The sequence below is a fragment of the Chiloscyllium plagiosum genome, unplaced genomic scaffold (assembly GCF_037043375.1).
Source record: "Chiloscyllium plagiosum isolate Xiang-an unplaced genomic scaffold, Cpla_swu_hap1 HiC_scaffold_3, whole genome shotgun sequence".
Taxonomy (NCBI): domain Eukaryota; kingdom Metazoa; phylum Chordata; class Chondrichthyes; order Orectolobiformes; family Hemiscylliidae; genus Chiloscyllium; species Chiloscyllium plagiosum.
The window spans coordinates 105,448,041-105,469,316 of NW_028270141.1; the positions used below are offsets into that span (position 1 = coordinate 105,448,041).

At 40.9% G+C, this 21,276-nt stretch overlaps 1 protein-coding gene across 1 annotated transcript in view; it reads right to left on the minus strand.

The window, feature by feature from the left end:
- LOC148150633 (uncharacterized) overlaps positions 1-21,276 on the minus strand; it is a 39,596-nt gene that overhangs the window by 7,520 nt on the left and 10,800 nt on the right. The window contains exon 3 of the mRNA XM_087976230.1: positions 8,435-8,564. Coding sequence (XP_087832356.1) covers positions 8,435-8,564 — 130 coding nt within the window. The remainder of the gene's footprint in view (positions 1-8,434; positions 8,565-21,276) is intronic.

Genomic DNA, 21,276 nt, shown 5'->3' on the forward strand with positions numbered 1-21,276 from the left:
TTGGAACTGAAATCGAATCAAGGAGGACAAAGGCAAGGAGGCACTTGCGGAAGAGCTTATGAATACAGTGATTAATACCTGGGTACAAATCAAATCAAGGAGGACAAAGCCCATCGAGCTGGAACATCTGCTGATAACAGCGATCAGGAACAAAGGCAGTTTCTTGTGAAATGTACGCATAACTTGTAGATTCATAAAATTGTATAAATTAACCAGCCCAAGCTGTATTCAATGAGAAGTCTGGGCACCCATTTGAGAACTTGACTTTTCCCAAAAGCTTTTATCTGTTTTTGACCCACTATTGATCTGAGTGTGGTAATATTTTACCAACAAGAGGGCTTCTTTGGACAGTGCCAGGTTTAGAAAGTTTCTGTTTTCTTACTGCTTTTTATTCACATTTCATTGTGCCTTACATAAAGTTGCCTCTGCCACTCCCCTGCAGATAGGTCCCTACTGATGAGCAATGTCAAGCAGCCTCTCTGTGTAACTACACAAAAGAACATGTCAATACAGCAATGCTGACAGCCTTTGGCTCTGACTGAAGGACCAAAATGTTAACAGGGTATGGCAAACCAGGGTATGGATGCTGTGATCATGCAGGTAGGTGCTAACAGAGCAAGAAAGTAGCCCTGGGGTGCAGCCTGCTCCAATCCATTAGCTGAGTACCTGTGCTTGCACATAAAGTGTCCTTGCTGCAGCTTTTCAAAGCTGGTTGCCATTGCAACCTGCAAAGCACGTTTGTGCTTCTTCAGCATCCTGTAAGTGGATTAGAGAGGTACCATGATGATCATGAGGTATTGGTAAATGTTGGATACCAATGTCTGCAGATGAGGAGGGAGAATGAATGATGTCTGTGAATTGTGCCCTGAGTTTCTGTGTGGAGCAATGCAACATGGGTGCTCCATGCAGCAGTGGTGAGCTGAAGTTGCGGTGACCTCCATGTTGAGAATTCTCAACATCCAGCTTATTCGACAATTTTGGTAACATAGGAAGCTGAATATTAGTGAGGCGAGGTGGGATGTTAAAGGCATTTAAAAAGTAATAATCCCCCTAAGATAACTCTGCAGAGGCTGGTATCTTGTCACCAGTCATCCATTAATGACATGTGGAGAGTCCTTGACACTGATCCAGCTCCCTCAGAGCCAACTCTCAGAGGGAACAGAATGTCTGATACTTCTGTTCTTAACAGTCAGCCATGGTTTCAGGGAACTCATATTCAATGAGGTCCACCCAGCTGACCTCGTTACAATCATTACAGCCCATTAAAAGGCAACTCACCATTGCCTAGTAAGAAATTCACCTCACCACTCAGCAAATGCAGCAAGATGCTCCTGATGTTATGGTCAGCTATTGCCCATGTTGCTCAGGCTTCTACAAGATTCCACCCAAGATATTTAATTGACCATGTTATAACTGGTAAAACTATTTTAACTTGTAACCTATAAATTAAGAAGTATTGGGTTTATGAATGGTAGTGCACTCTTTTTTTCTCTACTTTTAGATGGAAATTTAGATTAGATTAGATTCCCTACTGTGTGGAAACAGGCCCGTTGGCCCAACAAGTCCACACTGATCCTCTGAAGAGTAACCCACCCAGTCCCATTTCCCTCTGACTAATGCACCTAACATTTTGGGCAATTTAGCATGGCCAATTCACCTGACCTGCACATATTTGGACTGTGGGAGGAAACCGGAGCACCCGGAGGAAACCCACACAGACACTGGGAGAATGTGCAAACTCCACCCGAGGCTGGAATTGAACCTAGGACACTGGTGCTGTGAGGCAGCAATGCTAACCACTAAGCCACCATGCTGCCCCATTATTTATCTGTTTTTGCTGGTTTATGAGGCTGACCACTCTTGCTGTGATTTTATTTTAAATGATTGCACAAATATATGAGTCAAACAAATCAAAGTGGTGAGTATATTACACATCATGAGTGATACTTGAATGTGACGTCTGAAGTATGTCACCTCACAAATGATTGACGTAGATGTGAACGGGATGCAAGGTTATCTATTTATAAACATTCTCATATGTGCAATTTGATGAATCACTTTTTCATTTTGAAGTTCTCAGGGCAATGTCACTGAACTTGTTATTTCAATAGGAGAAAGTGAGGACTGAAGAAGGGCTTATGCCCGAAACTTCGATTCTCCTTTTCCTTTGATGCTGCCTGACCTGCTGCGCTTTTCCAGCAACACATTTTTAAGCTTGTTATTTCAATACCCTGGCTACTAGTCTAGAGATGTAGGTTCAAATCTCACTATAGCAGTAGAGATAACTTAAATTTATTTAATTAAATTTGAAATCAAACATGAACAGTGACTATTCTCAATTGTTGCAAAAACCCATTTGGGGCAGAAGGTGTTTTTAAAGAAGGAAATCTGCCCTGTTCCTTTGTTTGGATGACATAAGACCCCAGATCCATAACAGTATGGTTGACCTTAACTGTTCTCAAGGGCAACTAGAGGGTACTTAGATGGTGGTCTGGTCAGTGATGCCCACATCACATGAAAGAACATAACAATCCTAAAATAAACCTACTAATGCATTGCTTTGCTTTCTCAGTTAGCCTGTCCATGTTTCTTTATGACCTTCTGTTCCAGTGATGCAATCTTCTTTGTAGGACCATAGTGAATAGCTGAGTGGAGTGTTAAAGGAATGCTACGAGACAGAATCTGCAAGGGGGTGAAAGCTTTAAACGTTTTTAGTGATATTTGGGAGGGGGATAGCTATTTTGAGGTCAATAAGTTGTTAGGAAAAGGGAATAGGTTAGAAATGGTACTGGAGATTAGGGAAATTATGGAAATACAGGTTTAACTGCTATTGAAGTGGTTTTAGATTTTTGTGGTATTGGTGGAAACAGAGGGCTTTAAAATCCAGGACTTCTCTGGCGCACTACTTGGATGACTTGGAGCATGAGAAGGGTATGGCAGAGAGCAGTGAATTCCTCGGCCAGTATGGCTCTTCTTTAGCAGAGTCTGTTTTGAAGAAGTATTATATCGGACGTGAAATGTTAACTCTGTTTCTTTCTCCTAATCCTAGACTCCCCATCCGGCAGAAATAGCTTTATCTCTACCAACCCTATCTTTTTACTTTACTACCCTGAAAACTTTGGTTGAATAATGCTTTAGCCTTTTAAATTGTAGGGAGCACAATCTTGTTTATAATAATCACCCCTCAGAATTTAATGTTTGGAGCTCATGTAGCTTTCTGATAAATCTATGTTACATTTCGTTCATGGTCAATATTTCTTTCATAATTTGAGCTATTCAGAACTGTTGACAGTACTCCACAATCAGGATTTCTCTATAGCTGAAGCATGGCTCTTACATCATTGTCTTTTCATTATTGAAAACAAGCCTTAGGTCCTCAACATATTAACATCAGCATTACATTAGCATTTTTTATTTTCTGCACTTGTTCATGACATTTTAATGATCTATGAGTGGTCCTTATTTGCTGGATTTTCACCATTTACAAAATATCATATTTTTATTTTAAGTTCCGAGATCATGGTCTCTCATTTGCTGGTGTTAAAATCCATTGGTAATAATAATATTTTCCATTCAGTTAATTTCTTAACAACTCCTTACACTATTACACTTCAACCTCCATTGTATTTAATGCTTTTGATCTGTATATCATCAGAAAATTTGGATGAACGCCTTTCTAGCCCCAAATGCTCTGTTTACAGAAAAACAGATTGCCACAATTTAACTTCAGTTGCAAGGGTGGACATGAAAATAAAATTGGGCTGGATATCATTACCACCCACACCACTTCCTGGGGTTTTCTGCCAGAAGGAATTTGGGTTGCAAAATGTTTGTCCAAATATTGGAAGACTTGTTTTAATTAGATGCAATTGACTAGAATACTTCATCCAATGTATGTCTCATTATTTTCTCCTTAGCAACAGTGGACACAAAGAACAGCATGTGCTTAGTGAACAGGTTAGCTACAAACTTAGGGAATGCGGGTATGGGGGATGGGTGGTGGTGGTAGCAGGAGTGGTAGGGTAGAAAAAAGGGTAATTTAAATATAAAGAGGTTGCTTTGAGTACTTCAAATCAATAGGAATGAATATCTGCTGCCTCGTTCCCATGGTAAAACAGGGTTCAATACATTCCCTTATGAAAAAGATGATTCAAATTTCTTCTGTAAGGCAAACATTATAACTTCAAATCTTTTCATTCTTTGCTGAAAGCAAAGAAGCACACAATACTGAAATCCATAATTGAACAAAAGGGTTTTATCCATGGCTTAAAACGTCTGTCCATAGTTCATCTCCAATGTTTTTTCCCTTGAAGAGAACATGTAAAATTGACCGCTGTTATTTATGTGCATCAACACCCTTGTGTTGTCAATTTGATTGCTTCCAGCAGAAGTAGCAGATGGTGATACACAACTAGGACGTAGGCTTGAGTTCAATAATTAAAAGACAATGATAAATCAAGCATTTACAATCATGTAAAAATTGGTTTTAAGCATTTGCAATCAATTATAAGAGAGCAATCAATGGGATGCAAAGGCTTCATCCACCTGCACTTACCTTTCAGTTTTTTTTTGTTCAGCCCTACATACTGGAGTCTGCTTCCTCTCAAATCACAGGAGGAGTTTTGCTTTGATGCAGCAGTGAGATTGATGCAGCCTGTTTGGCATTGCACCATTCAGTATCCACCTTGCCTGCAGGAACTTTGAGGATCAGATTTAATAATTCCATATTTGAGACACATGCTCTGGTCGGCACCTGCTGCTGTAAGCTTGCACTGAGGTGGGGAATAAGTAAGGGAAAGGGAGGAAGAATTGCCTGTGGATTTCCTTATTACATAAATGAATGCTGCTGCACATGTAATGTGGATGCAACAGAACATAAATAGCATAACACTGCAGGAATGTAAACAGAAGTGGTCAATATCTGAATGATAGTAAGAAGAGGGGGCAGTGAAAGTAGCAAACAAATGACAAGAAGCCTCTTCATCACTTGTTGAAGATGGGGAACCCTTTGACCTGCCCTCCTTCCCCATGTAGAGTCATAGACATGTACAATACAGAAACAGACCCTTTGGTTCAACTTGTCCATGCTGACAAGATATCCTAAATAAATTTAGTCCCATTTGCCAGCTTTTGGCCCATATCCCTCTAAACCATTCTTATTCATATACCCATCCGGATGCTTTTTAAATGTTGTAATTGTACCAGCCTCCACCACTTCCTCTGGCAGTTCATTCCATACACCCAACTTCTGCGTGAAAAAGTTACTCCTTAGGTGCCTTTTAAATCTTTCACGTCTCCTCCTAAACCTACCTCCTCTCATTCTGGACTCCCCCAACCCAGGGACAAGACCTTGTCTATTTACCATATATTAGACAGTGAAGTTCGAAGGGACATGGTTAGGCCAAGGTCTTTTTCCCAAGGTAAGGGAGTCCAAAACTAGAGGGCAAAGGTTTAGGGTGAGAGGGGAAAGATTTAAAACGGACATAAAGGACAACTTTTTCACACAGATGGTGGTGTGTATATGGAATGAGCTGCCAGAGGAAGTGATGGAGGCTGGTATAATTACAACATTTGAAAGGCATCTGGATGCGTACATGAATCAGAAGGGTTTAGAGGGATATGAGCCAAATTCTGGCAAATGGGATTAGATTAAATTAAGATACCTAAATTAGTTGGACCGAGGGTTTATTTCTGTGCTGTATAACTCTATGACTCTAAGTCATGCTGAGCATCCTTTAAAGGAGAGTGGTGCAACACAGCCAGGAAGATTAGCAGTGAGATCCAGCACAGTGTACAAGGTAGCTATAGACAAGATGTCAAGCCATAAGAATACTGTGCAGTGAAGTGATTCAACAGTGAACAAGTGACATATATCAGGTAAAGTTAAAAATCACACAACACTAGGTTATAGGATACATATGATCCTGCCCCACTATCTGACAAACGAGCTGCTCTCCTAAAGCTTGTACTTCCAAATAAACCTGTTGGACTATAACTTGGTGTTTTGTGATTTTTACCTTTGTCCACTGCAGTCTAACACTGGCACCTCCACATCATGTACCAGGTAGATTTAACCATAAATGGTCTCTTGTCAATACACTTTACATTGATTCCGGGCCTACAGGAAGTCCTGAAACTATCTTAGAGCTCTCCCCTTGCCTCCATGTATACTGGTATCCCAGACAAGCAAACATTCAAGTTTTTAAAAAGTTCATTCATGGGTTGAGGGCATCCCTGGCTAGACCAGCATTTATTACCCATCCCTAATTGCCCAAAGGGCTGTTAAGAGGCAACCACATTGCTGTGGATCTGGAGTCACATTTAGGCCAAACAAATTGAGGACAACAGATTTCCTTCCCTAAAAGACACTAGTGAAGCAAATGGGTTTTTACAGCTGTGGTTACAAGGTTGCCATTTGGCTAGCGTTTTATTCCTTTTTTTTATTGAGTTCAAATTTCACCACCTGCCATGGTGGGATTTGAACCCATGCCCCAGAATATTAACTTGGAGCTCTGGAATATGTCTGAGTGACATTAACAGTACACAACACCCCCAACCCCACTCCCACCCTGGACAGTTGTAACACTCAATAAAAATCATTGGCGTGCGGCCTCCTTTAAGTTTTCCAATATCAGAAGCTTTCTAAACAGATAAATTCACATGGTGCATATATCACGAACACACAGAACTGCAGGTTGGTTATTTTGCATAAAATTGCCTAAAATTTACAGCATAGTAGCTGGCCATTCATTCCAACTGGTCTATGCCTGTGTTTATGCTCCACACTCTTTCCTCTTCTCTGCATCAACACACTCCAATTCTTTTCACTCTCATGTGTTTGTCCAGTTTCTCTTAAAATGCACCTATGCTATGTGATGCAGCTACTCCATGGGGTAGGACTTCCATATTTAACAACTCTGTAGAAGAAAGTCTCTCCAATATTCATAACTGGATTTACTATTTTATATTTATGGCCTGCCTTATATTTATGGTCCATTGTTATAGTCTTCCCCATAAGTGTAACTTCTATAAATCTTAAAAAAGAGAACACCTCATGATAATTTATGTCTATGGGTTAACTTATAAAGTACAACTTATAAAAGAATTGATTCAAACTGAAGCAAGTCCCAGTGTGAAAGGCACTTCTTGACAGATGAATCATGCTGATTGAGTGAACAGCAGGTCTCCACCTCAATATTCAATACTAAGGAGCTGGTAATTTCTTCTCCAACAGGAAGAGGATGTGTTATCAGCTTCCTCTGGGGATGAAAGTGGCTTTCTTTGGTTGGGTCAATTACCCTGACTTATAGAGATGCCAAGGATATTTCTGGGGTGCTTTTCTGGACATACATACAGTCATATGGAAAGTTATTTGAGTGGGGTAGCCAGGTAATACTGGTCTGATATTGCCGAAATAGGCATTTCCTTTATTCATGCCAAGCTTTGTCATTTAATGCTGGGCATTCTCTTGCCTTAGAAAATTACTAGGCAACAATGAAATTGCTGAGGGCCTGAGTGAATCCAGGGCAGACTGTGTCCCTGGAAACAGTGTATTTATCATTTACTTTGAACTCGACTTATGTACATTTGCACCTCCAAGTCAATGGCCTAGGCCAACTCCCTGCAGGTGCAGAGTCATGCTCTGGTGGGGCCTTGTTTCTGGAAATCAGTGTAACCACTAAGTTCCAAAGAAATGGAAATGGATGTCAACTTGGGATCTGGTGCCTGCTTGTTCCCTTGTCTGTCTTGAGAATGCTCAGCTGTCTCTCAGAAAGCTTTATGCTACCGATATGTTGATCACACTTTATGTGAAGCAGAGTTTCTTGATTTTAGTCCTAAATTTCCATTGAAACAGTATGAACCTTTGATACAATTGTCCTGCCGTGATCCTTTATAATTTGGATTTGCATGTTATTATCACTTCATGAAATCTACATTCTTATGATTTGAATTTAGTCCAGCACTCATGATCTGACTCGTCAGAGCATGAAGCAATTTAAACATATCTTCCCCTTATTTATATTCCACTATTTTGGCTGTGCAATGCAAAGCTCTATTTTCTCTATTGACTACTGAAACTCTCAATGGCGCACTCCATCAGAGACTGCAACATCTGCTTGAGTACCGTTGGTGCGATAGTCAAATCTTCGTGGCAAAAATATTCCTCTAAGTTTGGGATGATATAATATTGTTAGATGAGAAGAATTGTACTCTGAAACAAAGCCATATTTCATATACTGGTCCCAAAGGTAAATTTTGCTGAAGTTGGGCTAGATTATCAACAAATCTAAACCTATTAATGTATGCCACTTTGTTATTTTAATTACCAGTTCCCAACGCTGTGGTGTACTTGCAAAGTAATTGTCACATCAGCACTTACACAGACAAATTCTTAAGCTTGTTACTCTATTGACAAAACAGGTCAGTCACTTACCTTCTAAGGCAGAAGAAGACAATTCCACAGATTATGCTCACAACAACCATAACTGCACCACCGGCAACAGCCATCAAAACTATCTGCGACTTGACTCCCAAACTAGGATTTCCAGATCTTGTTAAAGTCTCTGAAGAAAGTAAAATCTAGGTAGTAGGACTGTCTGACCCGAAAATGGTGAACAGAAAGCAAAAAAATGCATAATGTCTCCAATATAGTTTGACAACCCCAATTTTATTAGACATATCTAAATGCTTAAATGTCTAACCATGACTTGCACTCATATAGACTCTTTAACATCAAAGGGTCCCACAGCACAAATGACTAAAAATGTAAGTAAAACCAATGGGTGAGAAAAAGTAGTAAGAGAGAACAGGAGCTAGATTGAAGAGCTAGATATTAAAGTGACATTTTAAAAGTAGAGGAAGGTGAAGTGTAAAGAACAGAACTAAAGTGAGTGAAGCCTTTCTCACCAATCAAGTAAACTTGTCAGGAGTGGGGTGAGGAGGGTTTGTGAGGCCATATAGGGACCCGTGGCTGACAGCAAGGAACTTAGTTGGAATGCACCAGAGTTTAGCAAGTCAATGTAGTCAGGAAGTGAGGAGTGATAGTCCTGTGAGCTTTCATACAAGACAAGATTGGTGCAGGAGAGTTTTGGACTAGTTGGAAGTGGAGCGAAGCTGTTCAAGAAAAGGAATGTCTGAATACTTGATGGTGATGTAAGTGGGGCCAGAAATGTCTTTCTGTTTCACCACATGATACATCAGACAGGAATCCAACTAAAGATTCAAGTTAGAGTCACAGAGTCATAGAGATGTACAGCACAGAAACAGACCCTTCGGTCCAACTTGTCCATGCCAACCAGATATCCTAACCTAATCTAGTCCCATTTGTCAGCACATGGCCCATATCCCTCTAAACCCTTCTCATTCATATACCCAAACAGATGCCTTTTAAATACTGCTATTGTACCAACTTCCACTACTGACTCTGGCAGCTCATTCCATACACACACACCACCCTCTGTGTGAAAAAGTTGCCCCTTAAGTCTCTTTTATATCTTTCCCCTCTCACCCTAAACCTATGCCTCCTAGTTCTGGACTTCCCCACCCCAGGGAAAACACATTGTCTATTTATCCTATTCATGTTCCTCATGATTTTATAAAACTCTATAAGGTCACCCCTCAGTCTCCGACACTCCAGGGAAAGCAGCCCCAGTTTGTTTAGTCTCTCCCTAAAGTTCAACTCCCTGACCCTGAAAACATCCTTGTAAATCTTTTCTGAACCTTTTCAAGTTTCACAACATCCTTCCAATAGGAAGGAGACCATAATTGCTCACAATCTTCCAAAAGTAGCCTAACAAATGTCCTGTACAGCCGCAACATGACCTCCCAACTCCTGTACTCAATACTCTGACCAATAAAGGAAAGCATACTAAATGCCGCCTTCACTATCCTATCTACCTGCGACTCCACTTTCAAGGAGCTATGAACCTGCACTCCAAGGTCTCTTAGTTCAGCAACACTCCACAGGACCTTACCATTAAGTGTATAAGTCCTGTTCTGATTTGCTTTACAAAATGCAGCACCTCACATTTACCTAAATTAACCTCCATCTGCCCTCCTCAGTCCATTGGCCCATCTGATCAAGATCCCATTGTACTCTGAGGTAACGTTCTTTGATGTCTACTACACCTCCCATTTTGGTGTCATCTACAAACTTACTAACTATACCTCCTATGTTCACATCCAAATCATTTATATAAATAACAAAAGGCAGCGGACCCAGCACCATTCCTTGTGGCACACCTATGGTCACAGGCCTCCAGTCTGAAAAACATCCCTCCACCACCACCCTTTGTCTTCTACCTTCGAGCCAGTTCTGTATCCAAATGGCTAGTTCTCCCTGTATTCTGTGAGATCTAACCTTGCTAACCAGTCTTCCACGGGGAACCTTGTCAAACGCTTACTGAAGTCCATAGGGCTCATGTCTAATGCTCTGCCCTCATCAATCCTCTTTGTTACTTCTTCAAAAAACTCGAAAAAGTTCATGAGACATGATTTCCCACGCACAGAGCCATGCTGACTATCCGTAATCAGTCCTTGTCTTTCCAAATAAATGTAAATCCTATTCTTCAGGATTTCCTCCAACAACTTGCCCACCACCGAGGTCAGGCTCACTGGTCTATAGTACCCTAACTTGTCCTTACCCCCTTTCTTCAATTGTGGCACCACATTAGCCAACTTTCAGTCTTCTGACACCTCACCTGTGACTATCAATGATACAAATATCTCAGCAAGGGGCCCAGTAATCACTTCCCTAGCTTCATTATTCTGGGGTACACCTGATCAGGTCCTGGGGATTTATCCACTTTTATGTGTTTCAAGACATCCAGCACTTCCTCCTCTGAAATATGAACATTTTTCAAGGTGTCACCATCTATTTCCCCACATTCTCTATCTTCCATCTCCTCCACCACAGTAAACACTGATGCAAAATACTTGTTCAATATCTTCCCCATCTCCTGTGGCTCCACATATAGGCTGCCTTGCTGATCTTTGAGGGGCCCTATTCGCTCCCTTTTATCCTTAATATATTTATAATAACCCTTTGGATTCTCCTTAACGCTATTTGGCAAAGCTATCTCATGTCTCCTTTATGCCTGCGTGATTTTCCTCTTAAATATATTCCAACTGCCTTTATACTCTTCTAAGGATTCAAACTCTTCTAAGGATTCATTTGATCTCTCCTGACATATGCTTTCTTCTTTTTCTTAATCGAAACCTCAGTTTCTCTAGTCATTCCGAATTCCTTATACCTACCAGCCTTTCCTTTCTCCCTAACAGGAGATGTGCTGAGTCCTGAGCTTCCTCACCAGTTTGTGCTGGATTCTGTACATATTCCAAAAAGGGAGAAGTTTAAGAAGGAATGTGGTGGGTGAAGAGAACTCCTGGTCAGAAGATTCCCCATTCTTTTCCCTGGAGCATTGAAGGTTGAGGAGTGCCCTTATAGAGATTTACTAAATCATGAGGGGCATAGATAGGGTAAATAGACAAGGTCTTTTCCCTGAGATGGGGGTGTCGAGAACTAGACAATATAGGTTTAGGGTGAGAGGGGAAAGGTATAAAAGAGACCTAAGGGGCAACATTTTCACGCAGAGGGTCGTATGTGTAGGAACGGGCTGCCAGAGGAAGTGGTGGAGACTGGTGCAATTGTAACAGTTAAAAGGCATCTAGAGGGGTAGGTATATGAATAGGTTTTGGAGGGATATGGGCCGGATGCTGGCCCAGCTGGGGCTAGATTGGATTGGGATATCTGGTTGGCATGGATATGTTGGACCGAAGGGTCTGTTTCTGTGCTGCACATCTCTATGACTCTATGACTGTACCCAATAGTCACTCATATCCAATAGTAGGGATGATATCACAAAGAAGAAAATGTTTATCGAGAAGAAAGGATGATAAGAAAGGCACATTTTTAATGATCCTGGAGGTGATAGTGTGGGAGAAAGGAGGAAGGAGAACACTTTGCTGTAGGATTTCTGGTTGTGTTCATTTAAGCAGGAATGGAACCTTTGTCCGAAACATCGATTTTCCTGCTCCTCGGATGCTGCCTGACCTGCTGTGCTTTTCCAGCATCTCTCTAATCTTGACTCTAACCTCCAGCATCTGCAGTACCCACTTTCACCTTTCAAGAGGAACCCAGTAAGGGTGGTACGATGGAGGAGAAGTGTTAATGAAGGATGGCGCAGTCAATTATATGTTGAACACAATGAAAAAAATTGAGAAGGATGAGAAGGAATTTGCTCAAAATAAAATTGAATGAATCAGTTAAATACAATTTAAACAACATAACAGAAGCCGTGTCTCTTTAAATGTAGTTTCAATTTAAAGAATTCTAATAATTCAACTTTTTATTAAAGGATTTGAAGGAAATAACACAATTTTGAAAAGGAGAGGGAAGGTGCCAAATACTATAAGGTCCAAAGATGTGCAGGTCAGGTGAATTGGCCATGTTAAATTGCCCATAGTGATAGGTGCATTAGTCAGAGGGAAAATGGGTCTGGGTAGGTTACTCTTCGGAGGGTCAGTGTGGACTTATTGGGCCGAAGGGCCTGTTTCCACACTGTAGGGAATCTAATCTAATCTATTCAAAAAGGAAGTGAGTAGTCAGGAATTGAGCAGGAAGCTGAGTAAGTTGTCCAATTTAAAGACCTCTTATCACACCATTTCCATTCAGGTTGGTCTAGTCTAAACAAACACTCCGAGTCTACTCTGGTGTAAAACTTCCTAAAGATGTTTTAGAAACATCTGGTGTGTCAGAGTGAATATTAGGCTGTGTGTTTAGTATGCGCAATGCAAAATACTTTACAAAATTTTGTTGCTTATCACTGGTTTGGAAGACCTGCTTTGAAAGTAACACTGAAGATTACTATTGTCAAGCTTTCACAAGCTTAACAAACCCAATCAGTTCTCCATTGAGATGTAGCATGAGGTATGAGATGGGGGGGCGGGGGGTATAGTGTGTCAAGTTTATTAATATGCATCAATTCATTGTAATTGGCAATTAACACAGCCATCCTTTCACCGAATTGTTAGTGAGTAAAAGGTGTAATTGAAGTAACAAAATAATTTATGTTTTCCATTGTAAATTTGTTCTGTTTGCTGTTTATAGTAATTTTGTTCACATGTACTTCACATACAAACACATTGATTTAGATCCCATCTACCTTCTCTTAAAAAAAATTGGAAAGGACATCACCTACCTTAAGAAACCAAGACTTACAAACACAGAGGTGGGACATACCACCAGCGCTTTACCGGAGACTCTCACTCTGATGAGAGTGACCTGGTATGGTGGTGAAACATCTGAAAACAAATCTTCCAGCTCAGTGAGCTAACTTACTTACATACTTTACATCCCTTTGAAAGATATTCAGTTTCAATCCCATCCCTGTCCACAGATGCAGATTTTCAGCTAGCAAAATGATACTGGCAGAGCAACAGGAGGAGTTGCAGCACATTGGGGAACCTGAGACTTGACACTGATGCATTCATACCCAGGATTTTATGTAGGGAGGAGTGGAGCGAATTCGCTCAATCACTTTCTCATGGCTACTTTTGAGAGACACAGGTTAGGTTGCCAAGGAACTTGGCTAAAAATCTGCAAGTATAATGAGTGAATATTTAAAATGCTGTGATGTCAGGCAAAAGTAAAATGCAAACCTACATTGTTGTTCTATATATGAATTTCATTGGTAAATCCACTAAAAAAGAAGTAACTGAATGTAAAATGTGACTTGTAGTTTTGATGGGGGATGCAATTCAGTATACGTCTAACAGCACCTCCTGAGATAACCCAATCTCATCCCATCAACTTCAGAGCCATCATGGTTGTGGAAAAATTTGGGATTCACTATCTGTCAATGGTGTCACTGTCCAACAGTTATATGCAATGCGTAAGTTGTCATTGGGCTTAACATCAATTCATTTTGAAATTGTAGGATTTGGAAATTTTGTAACAGTTCCCCTGTTCCGAGCCATCTTGACTTGCAATATACCATTAGTTTTTTTAAAAATACGGGTGACTTGTGTTATTTTGTCATCTCACATCACAATGCTACAGATAATATGTAAAAGTAAAATTATAGGCTTTTTTAAAAGGTAACTAACTGGAATCAATGTAATCACAATGATTTTTCAGTCAGTTTAATATTCTACAGAAAGCAGAAGTGCAGGAATTTGCCATCAGAATTCTGTGCAGAGTATAGCTGTGGTATCCACAGAACTGAAAGAATTCTTATTGAGGCAATGATCCTCCTAATGTATCAGGTGGTGTAAATAAATATTTGTTAAGTGTTTGTAAAATAACTCTATTCACATTTGCACCAAGTCTCTAGGATTTCATTAATGGATCAGCATGAATGTTGTTACACAGAATCTGGAAAGTTTAGAGTTTAAAATTGAAGTAATTGAAGTGCAAATAAGCGTGAATTTATTTGTGGCTAATTTATTTTCTACTGCTACACAAACCAATTTTCAAATTCGTTTTCATTTGTTCATGAGATGTGATGTTACCAGGAGTTTATTGCCCATCCCGAATTGCCTAGATTGCAGTTGAGTCAGCCGCATTACTGTGGGTCTGGAGTCACATGCAGGTCAGCCCAGGTAAGGATGACGGATTTCCCTCCCTAAACGGCATTAGTGAACCGGTCATCATTATGGCAATAATTATATTGTTACATTGTTGTCCTTAGTTCCAGATTTTATACAATTGTTATGCCATGTCCCCAGAACCTTAGCTTGAATTGAATTTATTACATTTCAAATTCAAGAATATCTTTGACTATAAGTGACAGGTAAATGCCTTTAAAGTATGAGCACAATGAACCATAAATGTGGGGAACCTCTTTGTATAAGCCAAGCTTTCCTAGTGTAAATAAGAACACAGAACTCTCATAGTGTACTGGGGAATAGGAAGACTAAGGGCAGTAGCAGAAAAAGAGTAGCACAACTTCAAAGGGACCTCTGTACTTCCTGTATCTTCCAAATGCTGCATTTGGAAATACAGGCATTAGAAATGCCTAAGGCTGGAGCAATGGCCTTAGGTTGCTCCCTACTTATTTGATCATGGCATGTGATGGTCGCTGGCAAGATCAACATTTGATACCCATTCATATTTGCTCTTAAGGGAGTGGAGCTGGTGATCCATCTCTTGAATCACTGCACTCTGTGTGCTGTAGGCATATCCAAAGTGCTACTAACAAGGGAGTTACAAGATTTTTACTCAATGACAATGAATTAATAGTGATAAAGTTCCAAGTCAGGAAGGTGTGTGATTCGGAGCGAAACTTGCATGTGATGGTGCTCCCTTTACCTAAAAAGCCATTGAGTTAATATTAGAATCATAGAATCACAGAGTCATACAGCATGGAAAGTGACCCTTTGGTCAAACCAGCCCATGCTGACTATGTTCGCAAACTAAACTAATCCAACCTACCTATGTTTGGCCCATATCCCTCCAAATGTTGCCTATTTGTGTTCTTATCCAGTTTTGAAATGTTGTAACTGTACTTGCATCCAACACTTCCTCTGGCAGTTCATTCCACACATGAACCACCCTCTGTGTAAAAATGCTGCCTTTCATGTCCTTTTTAAATCTCATTCTTCTCACCTCAAAAATACCCCTCGTTTTGAACTCCCTCACCTCAGGGAAAATACCTTTACCATTCACCTTATCTATGCCCTTCATGATTTTATAAGCTTCTATAAGATCAGCCTTCTACCTCCTAACCTCCAGTGAAAAATGTCCCAGCCTATTCTTAAAGCACAAACCCTCCGTTCCTGATAATGTCCTGGTAAATCTTTTCTGAAGCCTCTCCAATTTAATAGTACCCTTCTTATAGCAGTGCAATTAGAACAGTACACAGTACTGTACAACTTCCTCTACAACCTCAACATTACATCAATTCAAAGGTCTCAGCAATGAAGGCAAGTGTGCTAAATGCCTTCTTAACCACCTTGTCTATATATGAAGAAAATTTTAAGAATTATATACTTGAACCCCTATGTCTCTCTGTTCTACAACACTACCAGGACCCTACCATTCACTGTATAAGTCCTGCCCTTGTTTATTTTACCAAAATGCAATACCTCACATTTATCCAAATCAAACTCTATCAGTGACTCCTCGGCCCATTGACACAATTGAGTAAGATCTCTTTGTAATCTTAGACAACCTTCTTCATTGCCAACATACCACCAATTTTGGTGTCATTCACAAACTTACCAACTATGCCTCCTATATTCTCATTCAAGTCATTTATACGAATGACAAACAAAAGTAGACCCAGCACCAAACCCTGTGGAACATTGTTGGTCAGACCTCCAGTCCCGAAAAACAACCCTCCAACACCAGTCTCTGTCTCCTATCATAAAGCTAATTTTGTATCCATTTGGATAATATTATATAATAATATTGTATCCCATGTTACAAAAGGTGAAGTTAAGGTGGTTTGGTATATTTGGTATGGAAGAGTATTATCTGCTATCCTTAACAAGCGTCTGTACTGGACGAGGTGGTGGAAGAAGTGCAGTCTTTATAGTCATACTGATCTTGGCCTAGATGCAGACAAAACTATAACACCATGAAGAGAAGGCCACTATCAATTGTTTTCTGAGATCTATGTACAAAAATGAAACGCTTTGAAAACACAATATACCATGAATAAAAGTTCATGCACAACAACGTCTGAAACAAATAATTCCTTGACTGTATCATGAAGAGTACTGTATCAAGAGATTGTTCTTCAACAGCTGATCCATGCAGCTGTCATCTGCTGCCATGGTTGTTACGATCCTTAATTTTGCTCCTTTTGCCGGGCTGCTATCCCTCATGTGGGGACCATTCAAATGCTCACGTCCAACAACTCCTGAGCTCTGCATCCTCGGAAGGCTTGATTGCACAGTATAGCTGCCACTATGACAGCTTGGTGCAGGTGACTTTCTGGTACCTTGTGGGACCAGCCAAGAGAATAGCAATGTGTACATCTTCTGAAAGACAGAGTAGCGCCCTCCATGCCACTATCATTTTCATTTCTGCAAGAGATCAGCCTTCAGAAGACAAATGGCACCTTTAAACCCCTGTTTATTACTTTCACCAGTCTCTCCAAGATGGGACATCTGTCTCTCCAAAGCTAAGAACAGTTCTGAGCCCAGAATTGACAAAGTAGACATTTGAACTCCTACCAAAGCTGAAAAGACTGTGAGCCGATTACTGCTCTGGGGACCTAACTACAGACCTCCTGTACCTGGCCATATTCTTTCGATAGACAGCAGAATACTGTTATCATGCAATATGACACGATACAGGCTAGAAGGGGATTCCCCCAAACTTTCAACCATTGTGTTGAAATTCTTTGACAGGTCTTCCAATGGATTTTACAACTGTTAAAGGCAAGATGATTGTTTTTGCTCATTTCTGGATCCCTCAAGACTGCAAAGCTATCCTCTTAAGTGAACCTTGGGGAGGATCTTGACTCCTGTGAGCTGTTACTTTGAATTTCTCTGCCAGCAGTGCCTGATGCTTCTCACGAGTGCAATATATATCACCACGTGCAGTCTAAGTGACTCTCTTTAAACCATGACCAAATGTTTGTGATTGGGAATGATGCAATATGTAAAGATGCCCAATCAGGTAGATTCTCCTCCCCTGAGGTGTCCTCTTCTATGTGTTACAGATATTGTTAAGGTCCGAGAGGAAGTAGAGAGGCACAAGAGTTAGAAAGGCAGAGAGAGATTGGGCGATAGCAAATGACAGACATCATGATGTAACTTGATGTATACAAGCCGCCTGATAAAGTGCACGGGTACAAGTGATAATCAAAGATCATTTTTAGAGAGGCTCCTAGTCTTGAAATGTCCTAATTGGCTTTTTTGGAGAGGCCACTAATTTTCAGATTAGGCTGCCCTGACCCAGTGAAATTTACGATATCAGCAGATATCCCCCAACAACCCTCACCTCATTTTCTTTGGGTGTAATTTTCAGAAAAGGTGAAACTTAGTGAATATCTCATACAAGGGAGAGTGCTACCGTGTGAAATCAGATGCCGAGAGCAGAAAGGACCAAAGTGTAATTGTGGGGAGGCTTTAAATGGAAAGTGCATGCCTCTTCTGAAATTGATGAAAAGAGTCTGACAGTGGACTCTAGTCTTAGACCATAAGCCCATTAAATATTGGAGCAAATTAGACCATTTTGCTCATGAACCTGCTTTGCCATTTGACCATGCTAATATACTTCTCAACCCCATTCTCCCACCTTCTCCCCATAACTCTTGATCCCCTTATTAATCAAGAACCTCACTATCCTTGTCTTAAATACACTCAATAACTTGGTCACCATAGCCCTCTACGGCAATGTGTTCCACAGATTGAAGATCTTGCTCCTCATGTCTGTTCTAAAGGGTCATCCCTTCACTCCAAGGCTATGCTCTTGGGTCCCAGTTTATCCTACTAATCCAAACATCTTCTCCACCTCCACGCTATCCAGGTCTCTCAGTATTCTGTAATTTTCAATGAGATCCCCTCCCATCCTTCTAAACTCCATCCAGTACAGATCCAGAATCCTCAGGACCTTCGAGGCAAGGATCATTCTTGTGAATCTCTCCTGAACTCCCTCCAATGCAGTGCATCCTTCCATTGATGCTCATCTTCATCAGGAGATGAGGATGATCTCCAGGGAAAAGGGGAGGCTTGCCTACACTTCATGCTGATGTAATTCTTTCCTCTCCCATTCAAAGCAAAACTATTGGAGGATAAGTGATTTGGTTTTAAACACCATTAAGCCGGAGTTGGGAAGGGGCTCTGTGTCAACCTCTCGCATTCAAACCAAGCATGAGGAACCCAACATCGGGAACATGGTCATGGAACCGAAGAACCTGGCAATGATAAGATGGTCACTCAAAGCTGTCCCTGCCATTGTCTCTAATTCCCTGCTCCCTTTCCACTTAGCTCTCATCCGTCCTTCATTTGCATGTGCTTGGAAGTAGGAGTCCAATAACAATTCCTGATGAAGTGCTACCAGCAAAAGCCACCATTCCCAGTGGAAATGGCAATGGAGAGCTACCAACCTCTGATTGACTGATGGTTCTCAGGACCATAGGATTTCTACATCCTGGGATAAATCCTGAAGAGTGTCCAAAGCTGGCCAGTTAAGTTCTTGAAAGATGCTTAGCTTGTGCAGCCTTCCTCATAGAATAGCTGTGGGTCTCCCACCATCCTCTAACTAGTAGGCGAGACACCCAACATCCACTTTAATCTTCAACAAATCAACTGGCTCATGGTAAATACTGATCACAGGACATACTAAAGGAATGACCAGTAAAAGGAATAATGCACGAGCAGGCACATGTCAGGGAAAGCATTGTGTAGACGGCTTCATCCACAGTTGGTATCCAGGGAGCTTTCTTCTACACAGACCTTTTGAAGTTGTAATGTATGAGACTCCTTCACTTCAGCAAGGAGGTGGTTACTGAGCACGTGCCCTCCTACAATTACAATCTCAGCATTGCAGCAAGGAATTGAATATTTTTTGACAGTCAGTCAACATGGCACTTAACCATTATCCCACAGTTTTCTTCAGGTTACAATAAGTGATATCCATGACAAGTTGTTCCCTCAATGTCTAGCTGGTTCATACAGAGGCCTATGTCCAATCCCCTGTTAGCACTCAACTTACAGTCCTCCATACCAGCTTTAGATTAGATTAGATTACATTACATTACAGTGTGCAAACAGGCCCTTCGGCCCAACAAGTCCACACCGACCCGCCGAAGCGCAACCCCCCCATACCCCTACATTTACCCCTTACCTAACACTACGGGCAATTTAGCATGGCCAATTCACCTGACCTGCACATCTTTGGACTGTGGGAGGAAACCGGAGCACCCGGAGGAAACCCACGCAGACACGGGGAGAACGTGCAAACTCCACACAGTCAGTCGCCTGAGGCGGGAATTGAACCCGGGTCTCAGGCGCTGTGAGGCACCAGTGCTAACCACTGTGCCACCGTGCTGCCCTTTATTCAAACCATTATGCAAGAATCTGAATGGGGCCCATGCTCAGGCTGGGGAAATCCATTTTCATGATGTGTTGTAGTGGGGCTGGAGGATTCAACTAACCAAATGTTAGTGGGAGAATGCCTAAGAACCTCCTCACCTCAGAAGCATTGGAAATTTGGGTCCTTTTAAAGTTGAATTTTCTAGTATTTCCTGGGTACCATGAGATCTCATGTAATATAATTATTTCCTTTCCCCATAAAAAAACATTTCTCATTAAGAATGTCAAAAGGAAGCTGACAATAAATGCCACCAAGGCCTCTGTGTTCCACAGGCTGACAACAAATAATTATCTGGCATCATATGTATCCTATTATCAAAAGAAGGTTTAGGCAAAGAAAAAAAACAGTTCCCAACATGATTGAAATTGAATCTTCAGATGGAAGGTGGACCAGAGGAGGTTGAGGAAGAGTTCTCCAACACTATGACTAGAGACCGTAATGCTGTCCTCAAAACTACAATGAGATTGACACACTCCATGCCCACAGCCTGTTCATCCTCTGTATCAGTGAACCCTCCTCCATTGTCATGGGCCATAAACTTTACTTGTCTAAGTCACTAATGCATTTATCCAAACTGCTGATTCTTCACTAATTTAGTAAACTCTCTGAAAATTCCTTATGAATGGCTAAATATTTATGTTCGATAACTGGCCACAAACCTCCAAAACGTAACAGAAGTTAACTGGGAAAATAAGGAGACTGAGAGGGAATTTCTAGAAGTTGTGGCATTGATTATTTGGTTCCAGAAGATTTGAATAATCTCAAGAAACCATGAAGCTAAAAACACAAGAATTCTTGGCTCAAAGTAAATATACAATCGAGAGAGTTCTTTTTGAAATTTTGGTTTTGAAGTATAAGTGCTTACGAGGTTTAGTATTAAATTAATAGTGTTTGTTCATTTTCTTATATTTTTTCCTCTAAACTACGTAATCCCACTGCCTGGTCTTTTCAAATAATAACTGGGAATTCAAATTCTTTTTGGAAGTTACCATCACAGCAATATGGTGCTGATCTCCGAGCTAGAGCTTGATAGGGGTTAAAAATACTGAGAGGTCATGATTAGAGGTTCTAAAGTGAGGGAAATGTAGAAAATAGGGGCAGGAGTAAGCCTTCAAGCCTGCTCCTTCTCTCAATGTGATCATGTTTCATCATTCAACTCAGTGCTCTGTGCCTCCTTTCTCCTTTGATCCCCTTAGCCCTGAGAACTATATCTGACTCCATTTTTA